Source organism: Parambassis ranga, chromosome 20, assembly GCF_900634625.1.
Source record: "Parambassis ranga chromosome 20, fParRan2.1, whole genome shotgun sequence".
NCBI classification, from domain to species: domain Eukaryota; kingdom Metazoa; phylum Chordata; class Actinopteri; family Ambassidae; genus Parambassis; species Parambassis ranga.
Window position 1 is genome coordinate 702,056 of NC_041040.1, and position 27,417 is coordinate 729,472.

General features: G+C 43.4%; 1 protein-coding gene across 1 annotated transcript in view; it reads left to right on the forward strand.

Annotated features, from left to right (window-relative positions):
• kcnh2b (potassium voltage-gated channel, subfamily H (eag-related), member 2b) overlaps positions 1-27,417 on the forward strand; it is a 152,936-nt gene that overhangs the window by 62,698 nt on the left and 62,821 nt on the right. The window contains exons 3-6 of the mRNA XM_028432905.1: positions 17,138-17,293; positions 17,853-18,054; positions 18,192-18,526; positions 18,609-18,820. Coding sequence (XP_028288706.1) covers positions 17,138-17,293; positions 17,853-18,054; positions 18,192-18,526; positions 18,609-18,820 — 905 coding nt within the window. The remainder of the gene's footprint in view (positions 1-17,137; positions 17,294-17,852; positions 18,055-18,191; positions 18,527-18,608; positions 18,821-27,417) is intronic.

Sequence of the window (27,417 nt, forward strand, 5' to 3'; positions counted from 1 at the left end):
TGCAGACACGCTTCATCTTAGGGCTCCTATCAGCCTCTAATTGCTCAGATCAAATTGCTGCCTCTGCATATATCTAGGGACAGTGCAATTGTGACAGCGCTTACCACGACCGTTGACATTGTAATAACAGTTTAATTGCTATGGGCCTGAGCTTCATGAAGACGTCAAGCCTGCTCACGTCCTAATGGCTTCTTCTCTTGTCAGGGAGGAAGCCCCCTTCCCATAGCGGCATCATTTTCTTCTCTCCAGTAGATTAATGACGACCCCTTCAAGCCTTTTAGAATACAGATGTCTTTGGGTGGACTCCCACTGTTCTACAAGGGTCAGGGTATGCTAATTGTAGCGGTATGTAAAGCACAGGGAGGTGGGGATACAGTGGGGAAAAAAAGTATTTAGTCAGCCACCAATTGTGCAAGTTCTCCCACTTAAAAAGATGAGAGAGGCCTGTAATTTTCATCATATGTATACCTGAACTATGAGAGACAAAATAAGAAAAGAAAATGTAGAAAATCACATTGTAGGATTTTTAATGAATTAATTGGTAAATTCCTCAGTAAAAGAAGTATTTGGTCACCTACAAACAAGCAATATTTCTGGCTCTCACAGACCTGTAACTTTTTCTTTAAGAGGCTCCTCTGTCCTCCACTCGTTACCTGTATTAATGGCATCTGTTTGGAGTCGTTATCAGTATAAAAGACACCTGTCCACAACCTCAAACAGTCACACTCCAAACTCCACTATGGCCAAGACCAAAGAGCTGTCAAAGGACACCAGAAACAAAATTGTAGACCTGCACCAGGCTGGGAAGACTGAATCTGCAATAGGTAAGCAGCTTGGTGTGAAGAAATCAACTGTGGGAGCAATTATTAGAAAATGGAAGACATACAAGACCACTGATAATCTCCCTCGATCTGGGGCTCCACGCAAGATCTCACCCCGTGGGGTCAAAATGATCACCAGAACTGTGAGCAAAAATCCCAGAACCACACGGGGGGACCTAGTGAATGACCTCCGGAGAGCTGGGACCAAAGTAACAAAAGCTACCATCAGTAACACACTGCGCCGCCAGGGACTCAAATCCTGCAGTGCCAGACGTGTCCCCCTGCTTAAACCAGTACATATCCAGGCCCGTTTGAAGTTTGCTAGAGAGCATTTGGATGATCCAGAAGAGGATTGGGAGAATGTCATATGGTCAGATGAAACCAAAATAGAACTTTTTGGTAAAAACTCAACTTGTCGTGTTTGGAGGAGAAAGAATGCTGAGTTGCATCCGAAGAACACCATACCTACTGTGAAGCATGGGGGTGGAAACATCATGCTTTGGGGCTGTTTTTCTGCAAAGGGACCTGGACGACTGATCCGTGTAAATGAAAGAATGAATGGGGCCATGTATCGTGAGATTTTGAGTGAAAACCTCCTTCCATCAGCAAGGGCATTGAAGATGAAACGTGGCTGGGTCTTTCAACATGACAATGATCCCAAACACACCGCCCGGGCAACAAAGGAGTGGCTTCGTAAGAAGCATTTCAAGGTCCTGGAGTGGCCTAGCCAGTCTCCAGATCTCAACCCCATAGAAAATCTTTGGAGGGAGTTGAAAGTCCGTGTTACCCAGCGTCAGCCCCAAAACATTACTGCTCTAGAGGAGATCTGCATGGAGGAATGGGCCAAAATACCAGCAAAAGTGTGTGAAAACCTTGTGAAGACTTACAGAAAACGTTTGACCTCTGTCATTGCCAACAAAGGGTATATAACAAAGTATTGAGATGACATTTTGTTATTGACCAAATACTTATTTACCACCATAATTTGCAAATAAATTCTTTAAAAATCCTACAATGTGATTTTCTGGATTTTTGTTTCTCATTTTGTCTCTCATAGTTGAGGTATACCTGTGATGAAAATTACAGGGCTCTCTCATCTTTTTAAATAGGAGAACTTGCACAATTGGTGGCTGACTAAATACTTTTTTTCCCCACTGTATATTCTCCTTTGAGAGACATTGAGTGGTGGTGGATCATTTCTGGCTGGATGCATTTTGGGCACTGGAGAGTGGAGATGCTGTGCAGAGGAGCCTGGAGAGGTCAGGGTCAGGTCACCCAGCCTCCTATCATCATAAGGCCTCTCAAAGAAGCCCATCACAGGCTAATTAGCACTAACGAGACACTATAACTCTAGTCTACTCTAGACACTATAACTGGTCTCATCTTCAGACGAGAAAGACGCAGAAGATGTCCACTATAAAGATCTATCCAAAAACCTATAGTTCAGTAACATGGTGTTTTTAAAACCTTTTTTTATCCAAATATTAATACAGCCCTTTATAATATATTTCTGATACATTCAGTTTGATTCACTGCCAACTCAACCCATTAAAAATGTATTATAAGTCACAAAAATGCATGAGACTCCTTTCTCTCTTCTTATATTCAAAGTTAACTTTTCTAATACAGCTGACACTGGCCTTGACTGCAAAGTATTTACCAAAGCATAAAGATGAAATATTGGCCAATTTCATTACAGTGCCTGCTACTTATGAAAGTCAAGAGAAGATCTCGGGTAATATTTGCAATCTATCATTGACATTCAGGCTGTAGTTATATTCCCATGGCCAGGGACGCTCAATGCATTGTATTGGATTTAAAAACTGCAGATAACTTGGCAGCCTTAGTATGAGATAGAAGGACACCTTTACTGTGTGTGTGTGTGTATTGCAGTGTGCATGTGTGCGCTCCCAGGGCGCTTCACTTGTGTTTGTATTGTGTTCTCCTCTGAGATGTGACAAAACAACGTGTTATCCCAGCTGAAACTGCAGAGAAACAGCCCATGTCCCTGCACTGCTCACAACATTATGTAGCCATATATCATATAGAGCTGCATATGTTGATGTGGAGTAGGCATTTTATGGAAGCTGACTTCCTTTATTTGCATTTTGTTTGTTTGGTGCTGCTCTTTTTTTGTCACTGGGAGCAGTTCAGTGATGTCGTGCTGCATTTAACTGGCACGCAAAGGCCAGAAATCACCATGAACTCCTAAACACTGCTTGATATTTATTAAAACAAACCATTCCTTTCTAACACTTAACAGAAGCTGATGTGTAATAAAACTTTTCGAGGCTATTTGTCAAAATGAGTGTTGTTAGCAACAGGAAAAAATGGATGTTTAAGTGTCACTCTTATTGCTTTGCAGCACAGAGTTTGACAGGAACTTTCCCACTATGCAATTAACAGCAGCAGGCTAACACAGAGCAAGAGGGGATGAGGGAGTCAAAAATAAACAAGAGACAAGAGAGACTTGGTGAAGATGTAATGAAGAGTATCTGAAAGGCAGCAACAGAGCTGCGTTCACAGCTTTTACAGCTCAACTGTCATCAACAGTGTTTCACTATAAACACGGATACAAATCAAATTCATTCAAAAAAAAGCTTCTGTCGTCACTGACTCCTCTCATCCTCTCCTCCTCTCCTCCTCTCTGTATGATGGACTCACTTGTTATTTCTATGGAACCAGAACCAACTCCGTCATACCACTCAGTGCCATCAGCGCTGTTTAGGATAGCTTTATGTCACTGGAAGTTATGTCATGTCACTTCAGTGAGAAACACCTTACATTTTACAGTGCAGCAGGAAGACTCCAGTGACTTTTTAAAGTAGTGCAGTTGCCTCCTTCAGTCAATCATTATAATAGCACAGTCTCTGTAATCAACAAAGAGGAACAGATTAAATGGAACCTCTTTTTCCTTAGTTCAAGTTTTTAGAGCATGCACCTTTCAAACCCTTTCCAAAGTGCCACATACGAGGTGGTCAAAAAATGTTAGCAGGTTATGCCTCAAAGGCAAACAGTGTCTGATGATACCTAAAAAAGAACTCCATAAAATATCTTTATTGTTTTATTGTAAGCCTAAACTATAATTAAAACCCTTTTTGTACCCTTGTGTAACTTTGTGTGAGGTTCTCCAGTCCAAAAACAGCAGTGAAAGGTCACTCCTGCCCTCCTCTACAAAAGCCTGAAATAGCCGTCCCCTCTCCAATCCTCTCTCCCCTAATTCTTCTCTCCTTGCTCTCTGACATCCCTATTTTCAATCTGCCCCCCTCTCCCTCTATTTGTCCTTCTGTTCCTGCACATTCACCATCAACTCCTTTATACCAGCTGTAGCATTAAGTGAGATGGAGCGTTCAGGTTCATTCTTTTTCTGCTGTTTTTTTAATACTAGTGATTTTGAATGCACCTTTCATACAATGTCACCATAACAAGGATCTGAGGAAATGACTGGACCTATCTATATTCAGTCACCAATTCAAGGTGTGAAGCAAGAGGCGTGGATGCAAAAGAAATCTCAAAGTGGCTCTCAGTCATTAACTCTGCAGACGCACGCCATGTTAGCCTTTTCTCTGTTGGATTCGTTAGCGTCCCATGCCTTGTTTTGCACTTTCTTGATGTTTGGCTGTGTTAGCAAAGTTGCTCATAAGCCAAGTTAGCTCATTTCATCACTACTACTGGAGCAGTAGACATGTTGAGCGGGCATCTGCTCCGCTGAGCTTGTAATACAACATCTAACACTGGCTTCTATATATTTGTAAACTGTGCTATAATGATGTGGGGACTTACTCATGGCTGTTTGTGGCTGTGAGGATTTCCAAAATCAGGAGTGTGAATGGTACAAAATAAACTAGCAGGGCTGGTTGCTGTGAACACTTCTATGGATGGTTTAGATTGAAGCAGTGATTGATTGTACCCTGGCTGTGTTCCAATACTCCTCATGTATGTGGTTACAACTTCCCATCCACATGATGAAGCAGTGGATTCAGAAACCTGAACTGAAGGACCCCGCTGCTGGCTTTGTTGTGTGGGTCTGTGTTGTGGGCATGTTTTATGCAGCAGTGACCTTCGTTGTAGATTCTGAAGAATTTGCTTCTCAATAGTCCAAGAGTACATGTTTATGTAAAAACTCTTGTTAGCAAGGGTAACAACAGCCCCGGTGGGTTGTTACCGGGTGTGTTTCTCACAGTATCTTCAATCTGGAAGAAGTATTTTAGAGATTTAATTCACCAGAATCCTCTGCTTACCCCTTATGTCTGGATATTATGAAGGTCTTGATGACTGCAAGAAACGTTCTATGGATCTCATGATCAGGTTTTTTTCTTTTTTGCCCTTGAGTCTGAGTCCGAGTCATTTGAATTTGAGTATCTGCCGATACCGATTCCTGATCAGATACTCTTAGGGTTCTCTACAAAGGCGAATGGCAGGTCACTCATTGCGCTCATGTGTGCTTCCATGGTTGTGATGTCCTGCACCTTCATTGGACATTTTTTTCTCCACTCTTCAAACCTATTACCCGTTACTGCTCACATTTCTATTTGCATAAACAAAACTCTGTGTGTGTCGAAAGGGGCGCACTGCCGCACCAACTATCCATTTCCCCAGGCACAACACTTCAAACTGCCTGAAATGCATTACTGCAGGCAATCAAAACGACTCATTCGAGTTTCGAACAAAGGGCCTCTCACACCCAAAGCAACAATCATACCCCTAGACAACGTACCACAGAGTCATTGATAGTCCTGATACGTAGCCTATATATCTATATATGTACTGATTGGGAGGTAACGTCTGATTCTGATCGAGTCTGAAACCACATAATCAGGTCATGTGTCAATCATCATGTGATCGGATCTGGACATCCGTAGCACATTCACATCAAAAAACCTTACATTAACCAGTGTTAATCTTCCAATCTTCTTCCAACCTGCTTTGTATGCACTTTTTTGTAAAGCTTGAACTGCAGTTCAGTTCGCAGTCAGTTTTTTATGCAGACTCCCGTCACCCGGCGGTTCTCAGACTTTCATAAAGTGTCCCTGCTCTCTGAAGTATATTGGCTCAAGACGGCCTGTGTGGCATGCGTAAGTAAGAGCACGGTATAGGAAATTTATGGCCAAAGAGGTGATATAAAGAGATAAATAATTAAATAAAGCAATATAAACTGAGGCGGAGACTCAATATGACATTCAGTCCATCCGAGATAGTGCAGCAGGCCCATCGAAGATATTTCCATTTAAAATGTAATATCACTTAAGTGGTCAATATATTTAAGTTACTATATATTGATTGGGCAGTTCAATAGTTTAGCATTTTGACCGTGGATAAATATATATGTGTCGACAAAGATGTTCAGTGAGCCTGCCTCATTTGTGACGTATTGTCACATTTGTGTTCTGAGATGGATTCAGAAAGCTTGAAGATGAGATGTTTTTGTGTGTAACTGGAGTGAGGGGAGGCAATTTTCCACATGGCCTGGGCTGGAAACATTTGTCTCACATCCAAAACACACACACACACACACACACACATACAGTCAGCCAGTGGCCAAACAGCAGAGCACGAGCTCCTCTTAAATATTTAAACTGTATTAGGTTGCTGTGTGTGTCAGGCTAGTATATATATGTATAAATACACACACACACGCACATATATCCTTTTACTGTTGGTAGCCATTATGCAAAGTGCATTATCTAGCATGTAATTGGCCAGTAGACTGATGGATTCTCAGCAGACCTACAGATGAATGTTTCACAGGATTCTTTACTGCATGTGTACACACAGACACACACACAGACACACACACACACACACACACAGACACACACACACAGATACACACACACACACACACACACACACAGACACACACACACACAGTGTTGCTGTCCCTCGTGCTGGTCATTTCTTGTGCTCTCCCTCACTCACTCACTCACTCACTAACTCAATCACTCACTCACTATCTCACCCAGCCTGTAGCTGACTCCCCTGCCCTCTCTCTCTCTGCACATACTCATTCAATAGCTAATTCACTGACACTTCCATTCCCTCTCTCTCACACACACACACTTACTCACTCAATCACTCATCCACTCTCACTCTCAAACTCACTCACAAGCTCTCCTTCAGCTTTCTCTCGTCATCACTTCCTCTCACAGACGTGCACTAACTTTTTCACACACACACACAAACACACACACACGTCTCTGGCTTTTTCTGGCTGTTGGCTGAGCTCTCAGAGACGTATGTTAAATCACACATGTGCTTAGCTGTGATCTGCCTCAGCTGCCAGCTGCTTTAGAAGCACTTAGAATAGAAAGGTGATATTAAGCACAACATAAACGCAGTCTTTGCACCATAAGACCTTGAGCCAACAGGAGAAACTGAAGAGGAAGCTTGTCACATATCTACATAATGTATGTAGAGACAGTGAGGGATTTCCTCCTGCTAATTCTCTCTGATCTAGTCGACAGCATGTATTTGTATTTTTAGATTGTTGCTGTTGTGCAGCTTCGTCATAATGAAAGACAGTTCCATCTCATCACACGGATTTACTCTCTGGTGTCGGCGTGTCTCATGCCTCACCTTAGACTCATGATTTGTCATGTCACAGCTTTGCTTTTAAGGCTGGGCACCGCAACCTAAAATAAAAATAAACTGTTCACCTTCACGGAGTACATTAGCAGTTTTTACAGAGCAGTAAGAGACATAAATAACTTCACAGAGTGACGGTGCAGCGTGAAGCTCCAGCTGTATGCTTGCATTGTGTATAATTTGTTCATGTCTTTATTTTCCCATGCTTGGTTTGTGGGCTCATTAGCAGGTCAGTTATTGATTAGAATAACAATCATATTCATCAAACTAATGAGCCACACGGTGCGGATATGGTTTGTGGATCATTGGGGCCAATTATGGATTGGTTTGTTTGATTACGCACCACAGGTACATTTTAAACAGGCCTGCAGTGTAAAGGTGTCTGTTTACTGGAGGATGGATTTTGGCCGCTATAAGAACTTTTATTTAGTGTAAATAAGATGTTATTGATTATTATTTGATTGTAGAGAGGCAGGATACAATGCTGTGTATCCATGTTGTACTTACAGAGTAAGGGTAAGACCTGTCCTTGCTGCTGGGCTCATATCAGGCCGGGTTTTGATATATGGCCTCTCCGAAAGAACCTTCCTTCCAAATTAAAGTTCCCCTTCTCCCCAGGCTGTAAAACACAGCACGCCTTGTTACCGGCTTTCGGTGTGTGTGTGTGTGTGTGTGCATGTTCCTGCATGTATGTGGGCTTGTAGACAAATTGGATAGATGGTGCCGATATGCACATCACTCATGTCAGCCCATGGCCGTAGACAAAGGGAGGGAATCTGAAGAAGAAGAAGCCACAGGAAGAGGAGATGTGCATGGAGGTGATGCCTGTGTGTATGACTGGGACAGTGTAAATCTGACAACAGCTGCAACAGATGAGCTTCGGGCTCTCTTTTACACCCTGGTTTCTATCACATAGCTTATAAACCCGCAGCTGGTGACAGCCAGCAGTAAAGTACCACACACACACACACACACACTCCTGGATGTCAGCAGCAGTGCACGTTCCACTCAGCCCTCAAAACCTTGACAGAAGTCCCTCTTCCTCTTTTTTTTTCTGTTTCATGTTGAGGCTGCCCCCCCCCCTTTGTTACCAAGGCAACAAAGTTCCCACAGTTTATGAAGCTGTCCTTTTAAATGAGGGAGCAGGTGTTGGATGGTGTGTGTGTTGAAGCGTCCCTTCATCCTTAATTAAATAAAGAGATGATGATATCCTGGCCTCGCCTCACTTTTCTGTTGTCACCGGCTCCTTTAAAGCCCCCAGGTCATCTAATTACAACCAAATTTCAACCTTAACCAAATTCTTCCCCTTTCCTCTGCAGTTTTTTCACATCACTGTTGCCTTTTCCTTATTTCTTCTTTTTCCCCCCTTAACTTCTCCATCCTACGTTTTTATTTTTTAATCCCCTTCCTTCCCGCCCCTCTGCTTTTCTTCTCTCTTTAATGAAGGCAAGTGGCTCATTATGGTTCTCAAGTTTGCCAAAAACACTTACCTTGCTGCTCAGCCAAACGACAGAGCATCAGTCTGGATATTACAAAGTGTGTGTTCAAAGTGGCTCGAGAAGACAATTACAGATTGTGTTTTGAAGAGGCCGGCTGCTAAATGAGCATGCCAGCACAAAGCTGTGGACGCATGCTGGACTCACAAGCTTTTGGAAATGAGCACAGCGTTTGCGGGTGGTTGAGGGGTTGTTAATGCTCTCTTGCTCTGCTGAAGAGAGAGAGGCTTACAGAAGGATGGAGACATATATTAGAGAGGGTACCTTCTGAAAATGTCCTCTCTACTAACCTATACTTCTGAGAAATCTTGAGTTCTTATATAACATTTAAAAAAAAAACAGAGAGGGAGGGAGTGGGAGAGACGTGGAGAGGGCAATACAATGGGCAGAAAAGTGCACACAAAGGAATAATGGCAAGTGGAAAGAAAAATGTAGATCTAAACGTGCAGAGAGAGGGTAATTCATATTACTGTGTCATGTAGGCAGACATTAGTTTGAGCTATAACCCGTTCACTGCTTATGTTTATTTGCACCTGTCTGTGTTTGACTGCATTCAAATACGATCATGTCTGTCCTCTGGCCTCCATGAGGAATTCTGAGGAATTTTCCATTCAGATAAACTCTACACCTCTTTTCAAATAACCACACACACACACACACACTTGTTCCTGCTTGTTTATACAGATCTTGATTTGACTGTGTGGTAAAATTCTGTCTAATCTGTGAAGGTTCTCACTCAGACTCTGGAATACTCAGAAGTAAATCTTGGAGCTGATCTGACTCCGTCTTATCCTCAGATTTTTACAGTTTATCAGACGGGTATGTGCATTAAAAATTCCTGTCCGTCTGTAAACAGTCAGACTGCAGGAATGTCCGGTGAACAGGGACAGTGGAGAATGGGGATTGTCAGCATGTTAAATAACTGCAGCCAAGGACAGGAAATGAGACTTTTGTCTTATTTTCTGTCCTCTTCACTTCATCTCTCGTTCACTCTCTGGCCTCCTATTTGATTTAACTCAACAATCAGACAAAAAGAAATACAAAGTACACGCAGTGCAAATGTGTTAAGTTAGTTCTAAGAAAAAAAAAGCTTTAAGTTACATGGCCATTGGGTCAAAGGTCACCATGTCCAGCTGGGTCCCTGTTGCCTCCCTTTTGCTGCATTACTGCCCATCGTCTACTGTCACAATTAAAACAAAGTTAGAATCACCTTTGGAGACCCCTTACTGAACTGTGTTCCGTCCATACAGTTGTAACTGTTCATATAAACGCTTACTGTTGATGTTTTGTTGTGTGAATTGTATGTTTGCGTCAGACGTGAGGAGGCGTATTCGTTCTGTCCCTGTTTAAGGATGGCGTCCGTCCTTGGATGTGTGTCTTTTTCACCTCTCTGCCAGTTTGGCCGGTCTTAAAGCCATTAAGCGCTGACATCTGTCATAACAAGCATATATAATCATTTCTGTCTTGGCACCATTAGCTCGCTCTGGCACTGCCCTCTCAAGAAGTTGTTAAAAAGTCAAGTGTGTCAATGACAGGGCGTTTGGTAGGGACATGTTAGTATCAAATTTTAGTATTGAGCACTGTGTAAAATCTGTTAAATGTAGAATCATTCATGCTGTAAACAGAGGGTGCTTTTTCCCAGCTCATTGTATGCAGATACATGCAGTGCTTCTGCTGTATGTAGATGGACTCTCTGTGCTGCTGCTGGAGTGGAATGTTTAGAAAAAGAAAGTATAACGGCATTTGCAGGTTGCTGTGGTGAAATGAGTCCTTTTCACGTTTATATAATAATATCTCTCTCCCTGAGTATTCCTGCTAATGAGCCGTTCCTGATTGAATCCGCATTTGCCAAGAATTTCGAGGTGTTTGGAGCGTTAATTACCGACATGTCGGATAAAATCCAGTCGGAGAAAGCATTTGTACTGTGTTCATTGTATGTTGAATATTTATTTAGCGGGCGCTTCCTAATTAACCTTGACCTTGTCTTGTGTAAACCATGGAAACTCAAAGTGACTCTTTACGGTCCATGTTTACTTATTCTGTCTTCTGTGTGAAGAATTGTAATTGTATAGTTAACTGATGCAGGCTGGATGAGCCTCAGGCTCTCATTTAGCATAGCTGACATGTAATCTATGGAACGTGTTTGTCCACTGCGTGCACATGTGTACATGTTTCCAGGGTGTGTGATACGTCCCTCTGAAGAGGCGTCGGGTTTGTGTGCTTTGAGACGCACTGCAGGTACCCGCATACCGGCAGTGACATGTAATCAGTTAATAGCAGTGTATGTGACGTGAGCAGAGTGGGGCGGGCGAGACATTCAGTCGACTGTGCTGCTTGTGTTTGACACCACGGCCTCACACGGTGTCAACAGTGGAGACGTTCAGACAGCTGGGCTACTGATCCTTCACAGGTGGCTTATTATGCTGTCACATACAGTAATGGAGCTTTAGGGGCCTCACACACCATCCTGGAGTACGTGTCTGTGTCTTTAGTCCCAACTTTTAAATCAATATTTTTTTTTTCATTGCAGTTTGTCATGTGATCAGGAGGAAGATGAAAGGTCACACGCCCTCAGATAAAGCCAAGCTGCTTCCATTGTTGTTCCAGAATTGAGGGGAATGCAAAGCAGTGATCAAGAATCTGCCTTATTCCACCACATGCTGATTCTAAACTGTTCCGTCGCATTAACCCCCGGTGTGTGTGGGTCTAGGTTGACTGCAGGTGCTGTGCATACATGATGTGTGAAAAGCACATTGACATGTCTGCTACCTTTGTGTCTCCAGCACTGTCAGACGTGGCAGATTTCGAGGAAATTATCACACTGTGTGCGAACAGCCCAACTCCTGATTGCACTTCCTCCTCTCGATTGTTATTGATTTGTGTCAATCTGTGATTAGTTACCTGATCTCTCCGCCTGTCCATTATCTCGCTCTCTCCACCTCATCAGTTAAGATGTGTGTGTGTGTGTGGAAGAAGACTTTTGTGAAGGTTAGAGAAGGGAGTGTAAGTCTCATTATCATTGAACCGGATGGGAAGCAATATGGGAAGGAAGCAATGTGCTCTTCAGACAGTAAATGGATTTTTTTTCCTGTATTGTGTAATTCTCTTTATTGATCTTGTCAACTAATAACAAAACAACAATTAAATATACAGTCACTCTCTGCTCGCCGATTCATTCTGATCCCACCAGTTGCTGCTGATGTTCAAAGTTCTACAACATCTGCAATAGATCAAAACATTCTCTGGGAACAAAACCTATGGAGAATATTTTAATGTTTTTAAAATCATCCACCTTGGGATTTCCAGGGTTAAGTAAACTCTGAACACATATAGTCCACTCGACACCACCAACCTAATCCTTCATCCAAGACAGGTGCCCCCCGCTGGGACAGACAGCTGCTTTAATGGATCCCTCTGTCACTCTGGAGCTTTGTCAGCCTCCCCGCCACCCTGGCCCTTCAGCTCCTCTGCATCAATCATATGCACAGCTCACCATTATTTCTCATATCCTACTGCACCAACAGGGGGCAGAGTGACTCATCCAAGAAATATATGTGCATTTAAATAAAGCATGAACATGGACCTGCACACTGTAACAGTGAAGCTACCGCTTTGCCAAGTAAACACACTGTTCACTAGCTTGCTATTTGTCTCTATTACAGGTGAGAGAGGCTGATGGATTGTTGTCTGGACTAGTTTGTCCTTCCACTGCTTCTCATCCACAAACAATGCAGAGAGGAGTGCAGGGGTCAGCAGCCGTGTGAACCTGTGTGTGATGTCATTTCACTTATGGAAGAACAGCTGGTGGCCAGGATCACTGAGGACTGGGGGGTGGGAGGGGTTGCAGCAGCAATATTGATAATGTGTATGACACAATACACACAGATACACGCACATAGGCACGTACACACAAAGACAAATGGACACACGTTTATTTTTTTATTCCGTCGCCCAGCTCCCTGTCACAGCGGTGCACCTGTGTGGGGTGTGGGGTGTAGTGTAGCCATATCAATTCTCTCTTCCCACAGTGGATGTGTGTGCAAAGCTTCTTGCATTTACCACTGTGCATGTCGTTGACAAAGGGATGCAGAGTTGCCATACACTGCCACCTAGTGGTTCAAATTATTAAATTAAAACCTCTCTGTTCCACTGACAGGATGCTCATGTTGTGACATAGTGCTGGAGTCTTCTACAGTCATGCTATCATACACTATCATAATGGCTACTTTCTGATTTAGAAACCATCTATCTCTGCTCTAAATGGCACTTAAAATAATTCCCTTTAGTGATTAATCAGTTGAATTACTCTTGCTCCCTCAATAATAGGCTGTTGTTATATTCTTTGGAACCTATTGATTACATTTTGTGTCCATTTACTGGCAGAACTTCAGTGCTTTTTACCCTGCATCCCATTCCCATTATGGTGTATACCCATTAACATATAATTCATTTGCATGATCACATCAGAACATTTAATGTATTTTCCTTCTGATGAACGACACGTTCAGGCAATTATGCGTGTGAGCCTGTCAGCCTGGGCTGAGTGTTTGGGTTTCTTTGGCTCTGCGTGGCCAGGAACATATCGAGTGCTGCCAGCTGGCCTGCTGCCAACCACCCTGTAGAATATTTAGAGCCTCCTCAGTGGAAATGAAGATCTGCCCTTTTTCCTCCTTTTTTAGAGATTTTTTTTTCCTGCCAGAGAGTGATGGAGCGGAGGAGAGTGTGTCTGTGAATGAGACTCTCCGCCTCCACTCTGTCACTTTGTCACTGTGTGTGATACAGCACAGAGCATCTGAGAAGAAACACAGCTCACATCCTCATCCTCTTACATCTCTCTCTCTTTCTCTCACATAATCACATAATCGTTCTGCCTTTGTCTGTAATGGACAAGCTAATGCTTTTCAGATATGCAACATTATGCTCTTTACTTACTGTAACTGCACTATCACATAATAAATTTATGACAAAAACATGCACAGGCGTAGTTTGTAAGTTGGAACAGATGTGTGTTATGTAACTGACTTTGAAAACAAGAGAGAAATATTTCACAAAATCACCAAAAAACCTACTATTGATGTGACAAAACATTTGATCTTTGTTCCTGATAAAGAAGTAAACTGCTTTTGAAGATGTGAGTGGTGTGTTGGGATGTGTTATGTGTTCCTGGTTGTTGCTAAGCTCTGTCCATAATGCTCACATCCTCAGCTTTTAAGGGTTCTGCTGTTTTTCTGTGTAATGACACCTTTTTCCACTAGGAGGAGTCAACACACAGCTTTATAGGAGCCCTGACTTGAAATGATCTGAGTGATGAACTTATATCTCTTATAGGTGTTAGTAATGATGTTAAATGTCTTTATTTTATTTTATTATATAATGAGCCTAGAGGCCGATGATAGATCCTGAACCCTCCTCGGCCTCCCTCCTCCTCGGCCTCCCTTGGGAGTTGTCACATTGGAAGAATTGTTGAGCTTGAGAGTTAAGTGTGTTTTGACATCAGGTTACTTTGGGGCAGCCAAATCTCTGTGTACTGCTCTCCAATCCTCTGTCATCTCCTGCTAAGCTGGAAGAAAGATCTTCCTGAACAGCTAATCCTTCCCACCTTGTCTCTCTAAGCCCACCAGGCAACAATGCGCTAGACAGCCGACTAAAGGGTTCACTAAGTTCCCCTCTTGTGCATCTTGCACAGAGTGAGTTTCATCCTTTATTCTCTCAGTGTTCATCTTTATATTCCTTTTTACTTTTATCAGTGACATCATTTCAGTCACAGATTAATGTATGGAAACTGATTGGGTGGTAGAAAATGTGTTTAGCACTCCAGTGCTGTAGATATTAGTGCAAAGAATTCATCATTAATTAAGCCAGCCTGAAGCACTGGCCTTTCAGATGAGCACGCAGCGTGGTCTGACCACTGGTCTTGCACTTGTCGGCCATGAGGTTTGCACTCGGTGCTTTTTTTGGATGTGTTTTAGCGCATTGTGATAATCTCCTGGAGCTTTGTAAATCAGCAACACTGAATCAGATTATCAGCCGGAACACGCTGAATTGGAATACATCCAGGCGGACCATTTAGATGGACTAGCATCTGCCCTGCTAACCTCAGAGCTCGGTTCATTTCTAAGTTCACTCTGGGAGGAAATCTTTTACAGTAAACTGAGACCATGAGCAGCAGACAGGTCCGATGTAATATGTCAGCTTAACCCTTGATCTTTAGCACTCTGCAAACACACCTTTAGATAAACCTGTTTATGTGTGCCTGCATCACAATTACCAAACACCATACTGTACTGTGCACTCATGCCTTTATCATATTTGTATGTGTATTTTAACACGAAGTAAACTTAACTGAGCGAGACACAGATTCATAAGAAGATCTGACTTATGACTCACAGAAACAATCAACCGAAGGTAAATCCTCTTTTGTTGACATTTAATCCTACATTGTGTTCTCTGTACATGTGTGTGTTTGTGCGTGTACACATCTGTCGTCCACAGAACACACACATGCGCAGTTCAGTTTAGAAGGCGGACTAAAATAAAAGCTGCCGGTCCAACCAATTAAAAGCCCTCTAGAGGGAGGACTGTGTGCTGGAAATCTGTCTCTGATTACTGTACATGTGACAGTAATTAGAGTCAGTGAGGGAATCCAGTAATCCAATTTAATCTGTTTGACAAAGTGATGTGAGACTATTGGGTCATTTTCATGAAAGTATTTTCAGGAAAGGTTGCGACAGACTGATCCCTCCTGTGTTCCTCCTCCAGCAGGTGACAGAAATATGAAATGTGCCTCGCTGTTATTTAGGTGATGGTATCATCTAAATTCTATCTGTGTTTGCAGAAACAAATGGTGACACATTCTGCTTCGTCAGGTGGCTGCACGGCTTTGTAAATCAGCTTTCAGCATGATGCAGCAACACCCTCAGTGATTAGGAGAGCTGCGGATGCAGTGTCACTGCTGCTAATGAAAGCAGGCATGAATGGACATGAGCCAGTAGCTCGTGAATGAACATCGGCCTGGTCCTCCACATGTGCACATGGAGGCATCATACACACACACACGCTGCTAGATATGGCCAGATGGTGTAATCCCTTAGTTTTCCCTGTATTTCATTTTTTTTTTCCAACCCTCCTGCATCAGGATTATGCTGCCGGCCAATCGGATTTCAGCCCACTCTCTGGCGATGATGTGAGATGAATGGCAGGCGGTGGGTGGGTAAGGCAGCCATGCAGTAGACTTACTGTACCTTTGGTTGTACGACGTACCGTGTCGGCTGTAGGTTGGTCCAACTTTTTTTTTTTGTTTAGAACCGGACTGACCATTGATATCCAGGTAAGAGAGGAGACGGATGAGAGCCAGATGTGTTGTGAAAGAGTGAGATCTTAACATCAACAGGCCACGCTGGTCATATCCAAGGCGTCCATGTTTAGAGGAAACAAATATGAGCATGGGGATTACACTGCAAAGCTTTATTTGACACCTTCTGCTGGATGCTATTGTTTCTTAGTTGTTTGTGCCATGTAGCTGCTGGATACTTGTGTATAGGAGTTCATGTGTTTGTTACCAGCTGGTGGTTTTTTAACAGATGTGTTTCATCTCAGTTTTACAGCAGCTCTAACTGCAGCTTATTAACGTCTGTGAACTTCTGTGTGGAGATTCCAGAGTTATTTAGTATTTCCTTTTAGCTGTACTGCAAAGAATTTAGGACAGAAACTCTTCAGTATGTGTCCAGTTAATATCCAAACAAAATAAAAAGTGTGTGTGCACGTGTGTTTTGATGCTTTGTTCCTGGTGTGCACACCATGAATAGCGATTTAGTTTCGTGTGTGTAGTTGTGTCCCAGGCCGGCCACTTACTCTCATATGTAGTTTAATTTCACGCTTACTTAGCTGTTTTAGCACTCAGGTGGCAGATTACCGAACGTGCCCGGCCTCGTATGGAAGCCAGTGTGTGAGCTGATGAAGCGCACATTTAATAATGAGAGAGAATGGAAATGTGTGAAAGTGCAGCTGTGTAATCAGTCCTTGTGTTTCCTTACAGTCATAGTGAGGGATGCATGGGTGCATGCATAATGCACATGGGTTGTGCACAGGTTTATTACATAGATAGTCATTAAAAGAGCTTGAAGAAACCTGCTGGAGGGCTTTAATCCCAGCTGTAAACTGTACTGGCAGTGTTAGAGGTCTGGGCTACAGTACATATAGTCTGATTGATCCTCATCCCTGCGTCTCTCCTTGCAGGTCAGTGCTTCCTGTGTATGGTGGATGTGGTGCCAGTGAAGAATGAGGATGGCGTGGTGATTATGTTCATCCTCAACTTTGAGGTCATGTCAGAAGAGACACACAAACACAACAAACAGGAGCTGAACCACCGCCTGCCCACCTGGCTGGTCACTGGTAGGTATTAACTCATCGTTCTTCATGGTATTCCTCATCTTCCACACCCCCACCCACATCTGATGATGATTTCCCGTTGGCTTAGTAAGGTGTCTCTTCATTCACCTTGTCCTTTTAATAGCTGTAAGTTGACACTTTAATTTACTTGGATCATTGGTTCATTCCTTTCCTGTTATTTGTGACTTGACTTCCAGCCTTGTAAATCCTGGGTATTTGTGCTGGATGATTTTTTTTCATAAGTGGTCTGTACACTCAATGTTCCAGTGAATAACCCAGGAGAATATGTCGGACACAATAATATCGAGGCATATTCTTTGTTTTTAACTCCAAAATCCAATCACTGTAACTGTCCCAGATTCCAGTAGATTGCTTGTGAAGCTGATCCACTTCAAATCTCCCTCTCTCTTTACATGACCTTCACTACCTGGGACATCCGCTGTAAATATTCTGTCTGACTTTACTACTCCCGCTCTCAGTCCTGCCACAGTCCGTCTACCTATCACTCTGCAGGATTTTTTTTTGTCTTCCAACCTCCCTCCCTCCCTCTTGTCTTCACCAGGTCACCCTCGAGGCTTTAAGTTGCGTCTGCCGCTGCTACGCTCCCTGTCTAACAGCAAAGCGTCATTGGATGACGCAGAGGCCGGTCAAATACCCACTGCTACACAGCTGCATCCAGACGAACATGAGTCTTTAGGTCTGGGGGAGTTCCTGCCCTTACCCCCTTTACCACCAGACCAACAGGAACAAGTCAGTAGAAGCAGGTACATGTGATAATAACTTAGTAGAGGTTTATTTACTGATGGCATGGATCAGGATTGTGGTCATCAACAGTCCTATAAAGGGTCGTAAAGTGTTTCACAGTTGTGTGTGTTTGTACCGTTTACTTGATTTATCCTAGGTCGGCTTTACAGAGTTGGCCAGAAGACCGCCAAGAAGACCAGCACACCTTACTGTGCTCTGAGCCTCCTGCACCTGCCCCTCCATCTTCTCACCACAGAGGGCAACTCGTGGGCCCTTTCACCCAGTCATCACCCTGTGTAGCACCCCACCACCACCGCCTCAGCCTCAACCCGGACGGCTCCACCTCTAACTGCTCCTTGTCTCACAGCCGCTCGCGGGAAAGCTTTCACAGCATGCGGCGCGCCTCCTCTGTAGACGAGATTGAGGCCATGAGGCCTGACTGGGACCGGAAGAACCGGAGAGCCAGCGTCCGGCCGGCCAGCAGCAGCACTGGTGAGAAGGAGCAAGCAGAGGTAACACAGGATTTATAATATCATGTCTGTTTTCTCACTGTTCTCCTCATGTGTGGTTACAGGTGCGGTGAACAGCAAGTCAAACATATTGAACTCCACGTCGGACTCTGACCTCATGAGGTACCGCACAATTTCAAAAATCCCTCAGATCACCCTCAACTTTGTGGATTTCAAACCCGACCCACTCATCGCCCTGCCCACTGGGGAGATGGACATCATCGCTCCCTGCAAACTCATCGACCGGACACACAACGTCACAGAGAAAGTCACACAGGTAGGACGCAGTGCATGTGTGGAGTGTACGCTGCAGGGGGAGAGGCTGTGCTTGTGTTATATTTAGCAATATGATCCAGTCTATGCTGCCGTGTTGTGCTCCTCTTTACATTTCTACATGCAAAACATATTCGTGTGTATCAGATAAACAACCTGGAGAAGCATGCAAACATCATCCAGCAGCAGTAAGCCGTTTCCACTCAGTCTTTCTGGGTTTATAACTCTTGGAACAGCAGCTTCAGTGAATGAGAATGAGATTGATTGTGGTCTGATTAGATGATGATGAAAGGTGATGTGGTGGCATTCCAATTACTGGTGATTGACTAAGGGAGAGTAATGCAGAGAGGATGTATGGGACCTGTGAAGCAGCGCTTTAATCCTCTCTCTCCTCTCATCACCTCCATCGCCTGCTGTTAAAAAGCCTCCAGTTCTCTGTGCAGATGTTCTGGGGGTCTGCCTGGCACAGTCCACTCTTATTTGTAAGACATTTGTCTGTTTACATTTGGGGATGTACAGTCTACAGATTCCACGAGTTGTTTGTGTAGCAAGGGTCCAAATATAGAAATATGTGTGTGTGCAATTAGAAAAGAAGGAAAAGCCTTGATGATCATATTTAATGAAGAAGCTTGTTCTGTGACACAAAACGCTGCAAAGTTTGCAAACAAGTAAAGAACTCGTTCAACCCTTTTCTCTGGAAGCTGTCAGAGAAACGCTTTAATGAGTCACACAAACTTTTTAGAAGGCAAATCTTCTCGTGTACTTTGGAGGCAGTTAATTTTTAGACATTTAGTTATTAATCAGAGGACACTGTCTTCCAGAGGAGCACTTTAATTAGAATGTTCCATCAGTGATGGTTATTTTCTGTGTTTCAGAATGTGCTGAGATACTTTGAACAATCCTTGATTGAAGAGTAAAGGAGGTGTCTGTAGGAGGTGTGTAGTTCCTACAACAGATGAAAACATGTGCTCTTATTTCCCATTGGACCAGTTTGGTACTGTGTGCTTGTTATCCAGCTTCAGAGGTCTGACATGAGCAGAAAGATAGCAGTGAAATACTTTAAAAACACTTCTTCTGTGTGACCATCTGTGATATCACGTTACTGAAACAACAGTTTACTTTAGACCAACCCATTGAAAAACATCTGGATGTTTTGTTTGAGTCAGAAAAAACACATATTTTAGTTCTTTTATTTTTTACACATATTATATCTTGTATATATATATATTGTCCTAGTTCACTGTTGAGAAATGTATTGACAAATCTCTAATACGGTCAGAGTCTCAAATCCTTGATCGTCCATCTGGTGAATTTGTTGTTTAAAAGCCCGTCATGAGAGTAATATAAACACAAAGCAGAGAAGATTAAGATAAGCGCTCTGCTTGGACCTTATTTTAGATGGAGTTACTGAGGAGAAATTTTACATTATCCATTCTTTAAACGTATGTGGGTCAGATATCATTATTATTATGTGCCATTTTCTCTGTTCAAGTAAGAAAAGAAACATCAGCAGAGAAAAAATCAAAGTTGGAGATTCAACCTATAATGCAATGCTACACATGTATGTAAAGGGCAGCTGGCAAGGTCACCACATAACCCTCTGTGACTGTGAGTGTGTGTGTATAATATGAGTACATGTGCATTAACCAGTGCTGTTGTTACAGTGCAGATGGTGGATGCTGCACTCGCTGTGTCTCCAAATGCTATGGACTGCTATTTATAGAGAGCTATAAGGAATGAAAAACATATACTGACCTCATCTATTTATATGAAACAGCAAAGGTAAATAACAAAAAAATAACATCATAAAAAAGAGTGTTTACTCTTCACAGTCTTCATTTGACCAGAGCAGCTGATTTTTATCCCTTCAGTATTTAAGATATAAAACCTGCAGTACCGTGTGGAGCCTGCAGATGGTAGCACCACATTAAGTAGTATGATGACGGGCCCTCAGCAGTCCTCTCAGAGGAGCAGAGAAGAAGATGTTCAACAAGTCTAAATAATTCATGTCCACGTCCCATGAGACATCTCACACCTTGAACACATGCAGATTTCCTCCCTCATCTGGAAGGACTTCTGGCTCCTTCCCCTGCTTCCTGCTCTGAACACATTGGCTCATGCCTCCTGTGCTTCTTCAGGACCAAACAGCTCAAATACTGTGCAAGTCTTCAGTGAAACCTCGCTCACAGGTGACCTATGATTGACACGGTGCCCAAGCCAAAGGAAGGCTGGATACATGGATGAATCAGGAGAAGGGGCTGACATGATGCCCAGAAAGAGGAGGTCTTACCCAGTGTTTGAGAGGCTGAGCAGACCACTGAGCAGTGTAGGAAAAAAACAAGCAGCACGCCTCACTGCACACTTAGACACACACACTTCAGTGACACTTTTTCATAACTCTGGTCATGTCCTATAGAGAACACTTGGTTAGCTATGGACTAAGATATACACTCCACACACTCATACAGTATTCCTGACACACACACACACTCAGCTCCATGCATGGCATTCTCACAGACACGTGAACACTCAATATACATATCCACACACACACACACACACACACACTGGGATAAAGTCACTTAGAAGCCCCCGACGCTCTCAGAAACACATGCTGCTTCTTTACTCGAGCAGCCCGTCACCTCCAGCTCCACAGAGGGGATCCAATGGAGCCATGGACGGCACACAGCGCACCCAGCAGCAACGTGGTAGGATCCCTCTTCATCTCCTAAAAACAATCTACAGATTAATGCAGCTGTTTTTGGGAAGTTTGGTGCATGCTTTGGTGAATATACTTTGGAAGGCCTGTGCATATGATGCTTTTTGGGTGGTTACACAGGAATTGTGTTATAGGTGTGGCATGGTGGGTTTAAGGATGAGTAGTGCTGAACTGGATGTGTTTAATACAATCCATCAGTTTGTCAGTCCTTATTTTTCAGTATTTGCAGCATTGCATCTCAGTCCTGTCTTTAGAGGCCAAATAGTGAAACTGAAGTCAAATTAGCAGCCATTGATTGTATTTGTGAAAAGACTGAGCCCCATTAAGCAGCTCAGTGAGTCTCCAGTGAATCGGCCGTTTAGGTTGCTCCCAGCGTTGTGTTGAATGGTGTGGATGAATGATGGACGAGGGATTTGCTTCTCTTTCTCTGCTGCCAATTATTGCCTGAAGAGGAACAAACTATACATGTACTAGTCGACACTAGTCTCACTCTCTTACTGCACCGTGCACGGCTAGCTGCTTCACTAAATGCGTTATAGTCGTTTAGCACTGACTCACTGGCTGCATTTAACAACCCCCTGGTAGTTATCTACCAATACATACATGCATGATACTGCATGAGGCGTGGACATGGGCTGTGGATAAAAATCTCTCTGTGGGCAAAAGGTTGGGACAAAAAGTGCAATGACATTTTGACGAGTTTATTACCGAGTTCCCTGGTGTAGAAACTGTGAATGAAATCAAAATTAAAATTTATTCCGTTCTAAACCACTCTTTCTTTTTTCTGCATCATCATTTTTACTGTTAATGTTTCAAAAAATTCTAAATTTTCTGTCACCTTTTTGAAAATGGTGGTTCCATTGCACGTTCCTATGTGTGTACTGTATATACAGTATTTATAGTGTACTACACTAAGCTGCTGCTTGTTTATAGACTTAATATTTTTTTAATGAGCTGACGTTACAGGACATTAGGAGGAAGTCAGGAGGAGTGTGTCACATCTATACGTCCCTGTGTTTACATAAACTCCTCTTATATAAAAGTGCATCATGTTAATATGTGTGTGTGTGCATGGGAATGTGTGCATGTGGAAATGGACAGTTACAGGCAGCATGGCTCCTGGACCCTCTCTCTCTCCTCTTCTTGTCTGTAAATAAAAGGAGACAGTGTCAGGCTCAGTGCTGCTCCTCTGTGTTGAGAGAAGCCAGTTGAGGTGGTCTGAGCATCTGGTTTGGATGCTCCTCCTTCAGGGCAGACCCAGGGCACACTGGAGAGATTACACCTCTTGGCTGACCTCCATATCTCTTATCAGATGAGGGGGTGGAGGAGGCTGGGAGGAGGAGGCAGGTCTGGGTTTCCCTGCTTAGGCTTCTGCCCCCATGACCCAACCCCAGATAAGCAGAAGAAGGTGGATGGATGGATGGTGTTAAAACCTTTAGATCATTTAGTCATCCATGAATGTGAATATTTACTCATGTGCCTTGTGTAAAGTCTAAACAGCTACATTTTCACCTTCTAGTATGATGATGGCCACTCAGAGTTTATGGCAACCCACTTAAGTTGAGGCATATGCCCTAAAAACCTTAGTGCAATCTCTTAAATTATACATCAGGGAAAACTGAAAGCTGTGTTTTGTTAGAAGATTAAAAGTACAACAGAGACTTTGATCAGAGTTTGTTCATTTTCCCGGCATGCCACTGCTTCTGTTAGTGCTCAGTACGGCAGAGCTGCAGCGGTTGCAGCCCCCATTATCCCATTAATTGAATTCCCGCTAAGGTTTGATGATACATATTTGCATAGAGTCATGAGTATGCATGAGCTCTCTAAATAGTGTATGACAGGGAAAGGGGGGGGGTGCTCTGACGTGACACTACAGTTGTTTTGGTTGAGTGAGAGATGCACCTCTGGCAAAGGCCCGCAGAAGGGCTGTGTCTATTAATTAGCAGAAATGAGAAGTTGCAGTCTCCAAAATAAAGAGTGTTACTTGGCTTACCTGCAGGAGAGCACAATTTATCTAGCCCGTCAGGGTGCGGATGGTTCAAAGACATCTGCAGGGGTTCGTTTTTATTTGAATGAGCTGGTTTTTACTGCTTCTTGTTTGAATAATAAGCAGTTGTACTTTAGTTTAAGTCCCTCATTTGTTCTGAATATACTGAATATGTGAGACTATCTCTCTTTGTTTGACAGGTTGTCTCTGTTTTCTTTCGGGTGTGTCTGGACAGCAGAAAGCAAAACTTGGGTTTTCTAGACACGAATCAAATTTACATCAGCAGTTCTTGCAGTAATGTGTACTTTGAATCCCTATGTCCACACTCACTGGGTCCTTACCTTCGAGAAATTACTGCTGCATTAGGGAGACAAAGGGATTTTGATATATTTTGACTGCCTTTCAACCATTTCAACCACCTTCCAGATTCCCGGTCTCTCTTATTCGGGGTTGTTTTTGTCATTGTGGGGCTGCTTCCAGTGTGACAGCATGGTAATATTTTGGTGAGAAATGCACATATCTCCAAGTGCTGGTGTCTGCCTCTGTCAGTTAAATGGCCTGGAATAGAGTCTGGAAGCATGTGACGCACTCAACCTGCAGGACTGTAATTTAGCCGCCCGCTCAGTGGCTCTGCCTCAATACCTCAAATTGATTGAGTGCTTCCTCCATGTGAGTTCAATGACCCGCAAAAAGAAGCAAAGAAGAAGCATGCTGTCACTGTCTTGAAGCAACACGTACCTCACAAAAGACTGGAGCTGCTCCTGGTTTTGTTTTGGCTGTAGATATATATGTGCAGACAATATATATATATGTGCACCATTTTACTCTCTCTCTGTGATGAAATGCAGCATCTGCACTTACATCTTCACCTACCTGGGCAGCCTCTAAAGATTACCTACCAGCTATATCACCTACACAGCCTTGAGATGGAAAATCAATGCTTCCATATAGATGGTATAAATGGTCCTGCATGCTGTTCATGTGACCCACTGTATTCACTCACTGAGTGAGGTGAAATGGATCCTACTACTACTTAATGTATCTAAATGAATTGTACTTTCTATATGACTCCTGTCATTGATTTGCCATCTTTGATATGTTTCGGAGGAACGCCTGACTCCAGTCATCTTATATTAATGGCATGTTGTGGAAACTGCGCGTGATATTACCTTAGTTTATTCTAATTAATCCATGAATCATGTGTTGACACATGAAGCGCAGTGTCTGGAGTGACTTTGAAAATGTTGTCCCCCATTGAACAAATGTGCTTATTCTTAAGCAGATAATCCATTTCAGACTAATCTATTTCCCCCTCATGCTGCTGAGAGCCACCTCATTCAAACAACATTAGAGAGACATTGATTTGGCAATTTGTAACGCTCTATAAAACATTAGTCGCTTTCAAGTAAATTCTGGTGTGTCTTTGAAACAACACGGTGACACTTTTCAACAAGGCTCCAGACTCCAGGCTCGAATGTTCCTCTTTAGAACCAATGACTGATTTATATGTCAATGAATAAATAGCTGACTCTGTGGAAGAGCTCAGGATGCAGATTATTTCTAATAAATTACCTTAAATGTGTAGAATAAAGTTTAGTACATTTTTACATTGTTTTGAGCCAAAGAACATGCCAGCAGTCCTGGCTGAAAAGTCCATTTCTTCATGTGAAAACACTTGGCATTAAGATCCTGTCATGTTTGTGTGTACAGTATCTGCTCAGCAGGGGCTGGCTAACTGAATCTGCCCTGCTCTAATTCACACCCAGGCAGGAGAGCTTCTCAATCTGTTTCCAGTCTGATTGAACGCCTTTTACCTCTGCTGGCAGGCTACCTCTTCTTCTCCCTCTCTCTCTCACACACACACACACACGTGATCGATGGCAGACTTTGAAAGGCAGGTGGGATGACAGTAGATGTGTGAAAGCAAGTTCAGTGAGCACAACCTGGAGAGAGAAAGAGAGAGAGGGAGAGAGAGAGGGAGAGAGAGAGAGAGAGAGAGAGAGAGGGAGACCAAAGTCAGACGGGAGGGAGGCAGGAGGAAAAAACAAATCTGAGGATCAGGAGAGCCTCATGAAAAGGAAAAGTTCAAAGTGCATCAGTTGAAGGATCAAGAGGTTGTGCAAGCCCACTCCACCTGCTCCCAGACCTTCACCTAGTCTGTCTGTCCCACCCACCACCTGTTTCTGGTTGCTGCACGACATGTACATGTACGTCCTCTTTCCTCCTTTTTCTGTGCGTTTCTTTATTTGTCTCAGACTATATTTCTTCCGTTTTTTCCTCCTCCTCCTCCGCTCTCTGTCTGTATGACCCATTTCCTTGGCCCTGGCCCCATTAATCACAGCGTTGTGGGCTTGGCCTGCACTGCCTCCCTTGCCTGGTTGCCCTTCCTCATCATAGCAGGTAATTGAATCAGAGAGGGCTCGAGGTCCCGACAATAAGCAACCATTGATTGGCCTGTCATTTGCACTGCTTATGTATGGCCTAGTTACTTTTTTGACTCAACCGCTGTGGCAGCAGGTTGTGGCATGAATACCTGTCTGATAATAGAGATCTATGTATATTTACCAGAGCAAATAGCTGCCTGACAAGGAAGGCAATAGATGGGTGCGTTATCTGGATATTGCCAACAGAGTGTACTAGCTGCATAATAGAAGACGGGAGGATGGGAGAAACATGATAAACGCTAATAGAGAATGCATAAGAGTAGAATGAAACAGTTCCTTCTGATTCTCCTCCACAGGCAGGTAGACGTGAAGAACAATTAATGCACCTCTGCCGGCTCGTCAGGCTGCTGGAGAGATTAAAAGGCTGATTGTGTCACAACTCAGCTTGAGATAACAACAACAACAGATAGCTAAACCGCAAAGTTCCTAAATCATGTCAACAACAGTATTTCTACCAGAAGCCTTTCAGGGTTATATCTTCTGATGGAAGGAATGTGGATTTGACAGACGTAATGCCTCAGATTCTTTTGATTTGAGCAGCTTTTAAATCGCTGGGATGATGCAAGTTTAAAGGTTTTTGTGGAAAGATTTAACAAACTGGTGAAGTGGGTGCGGCGCTTGTGTTGCTTTAGTTCTGAGACCAGATCTATGGAGTCATTTTTGAACTCTGCAAAGTTTAAAAAGCTCTCTCTCTCTCTCTCTCTCTCTCTCTCTCTCTCTCACACACACACACACACACTGGTTAGTTTGAACCTTTAGGTAAAATAAGAGTATACACTCTCCCTTGGTCCTGGTGTTAAATCTCCATTTCGGTCTGCTTGAGAGCCTTACACAATCGATTTCGCCGTGGACCCCACATGCGAGACAGTAACATCCAGATCGGGTTAGTGAGGCGGTCAGGGACCCACCTCGGACCAATCCATCAAAAGGGTTGTGGAGGGGCAGGGCGGGGCTAGGGGAACGGGCTCATCTCAGGAGGCAGTGGAGTGAACTAAGGAACCCACCAAGGTGCTCTGTCACTGACGCACAAAGGCGTACGCACAAGCAGCCTGTGTTGTTCATCCCCTAGGGTGGTGCAGCTGGAAGCTACTTTCATTATTTCGTACTGCGTGTTATCACAGAGTGTCTACTGTAAAGGCGGAGCAGCAGGTTAACACAAGTCTGTGCTGCCAGTCTGAAGTAATGCAACCTGCTGTCAGAGAAGTCTTTGTTTTCTTCTGACTTCTGGATACAACACATGTGCTGTAGGAGCACACAAACGCATAGATATGAACTTTCTAAATCACCCATAAGGTCACTGTGACCAGAAAATCAATGGCTGACTCGATCTCCTGCATCTCTCTTCCACACAGACATTTAGCCTGCACACAGCGCCATCAGTAGCAGCAGTATCAGGACAGCAGGTCCTCCTGAGACTGCAGAACCTCTCTAGAGATTCGCTCAGTTTGGAC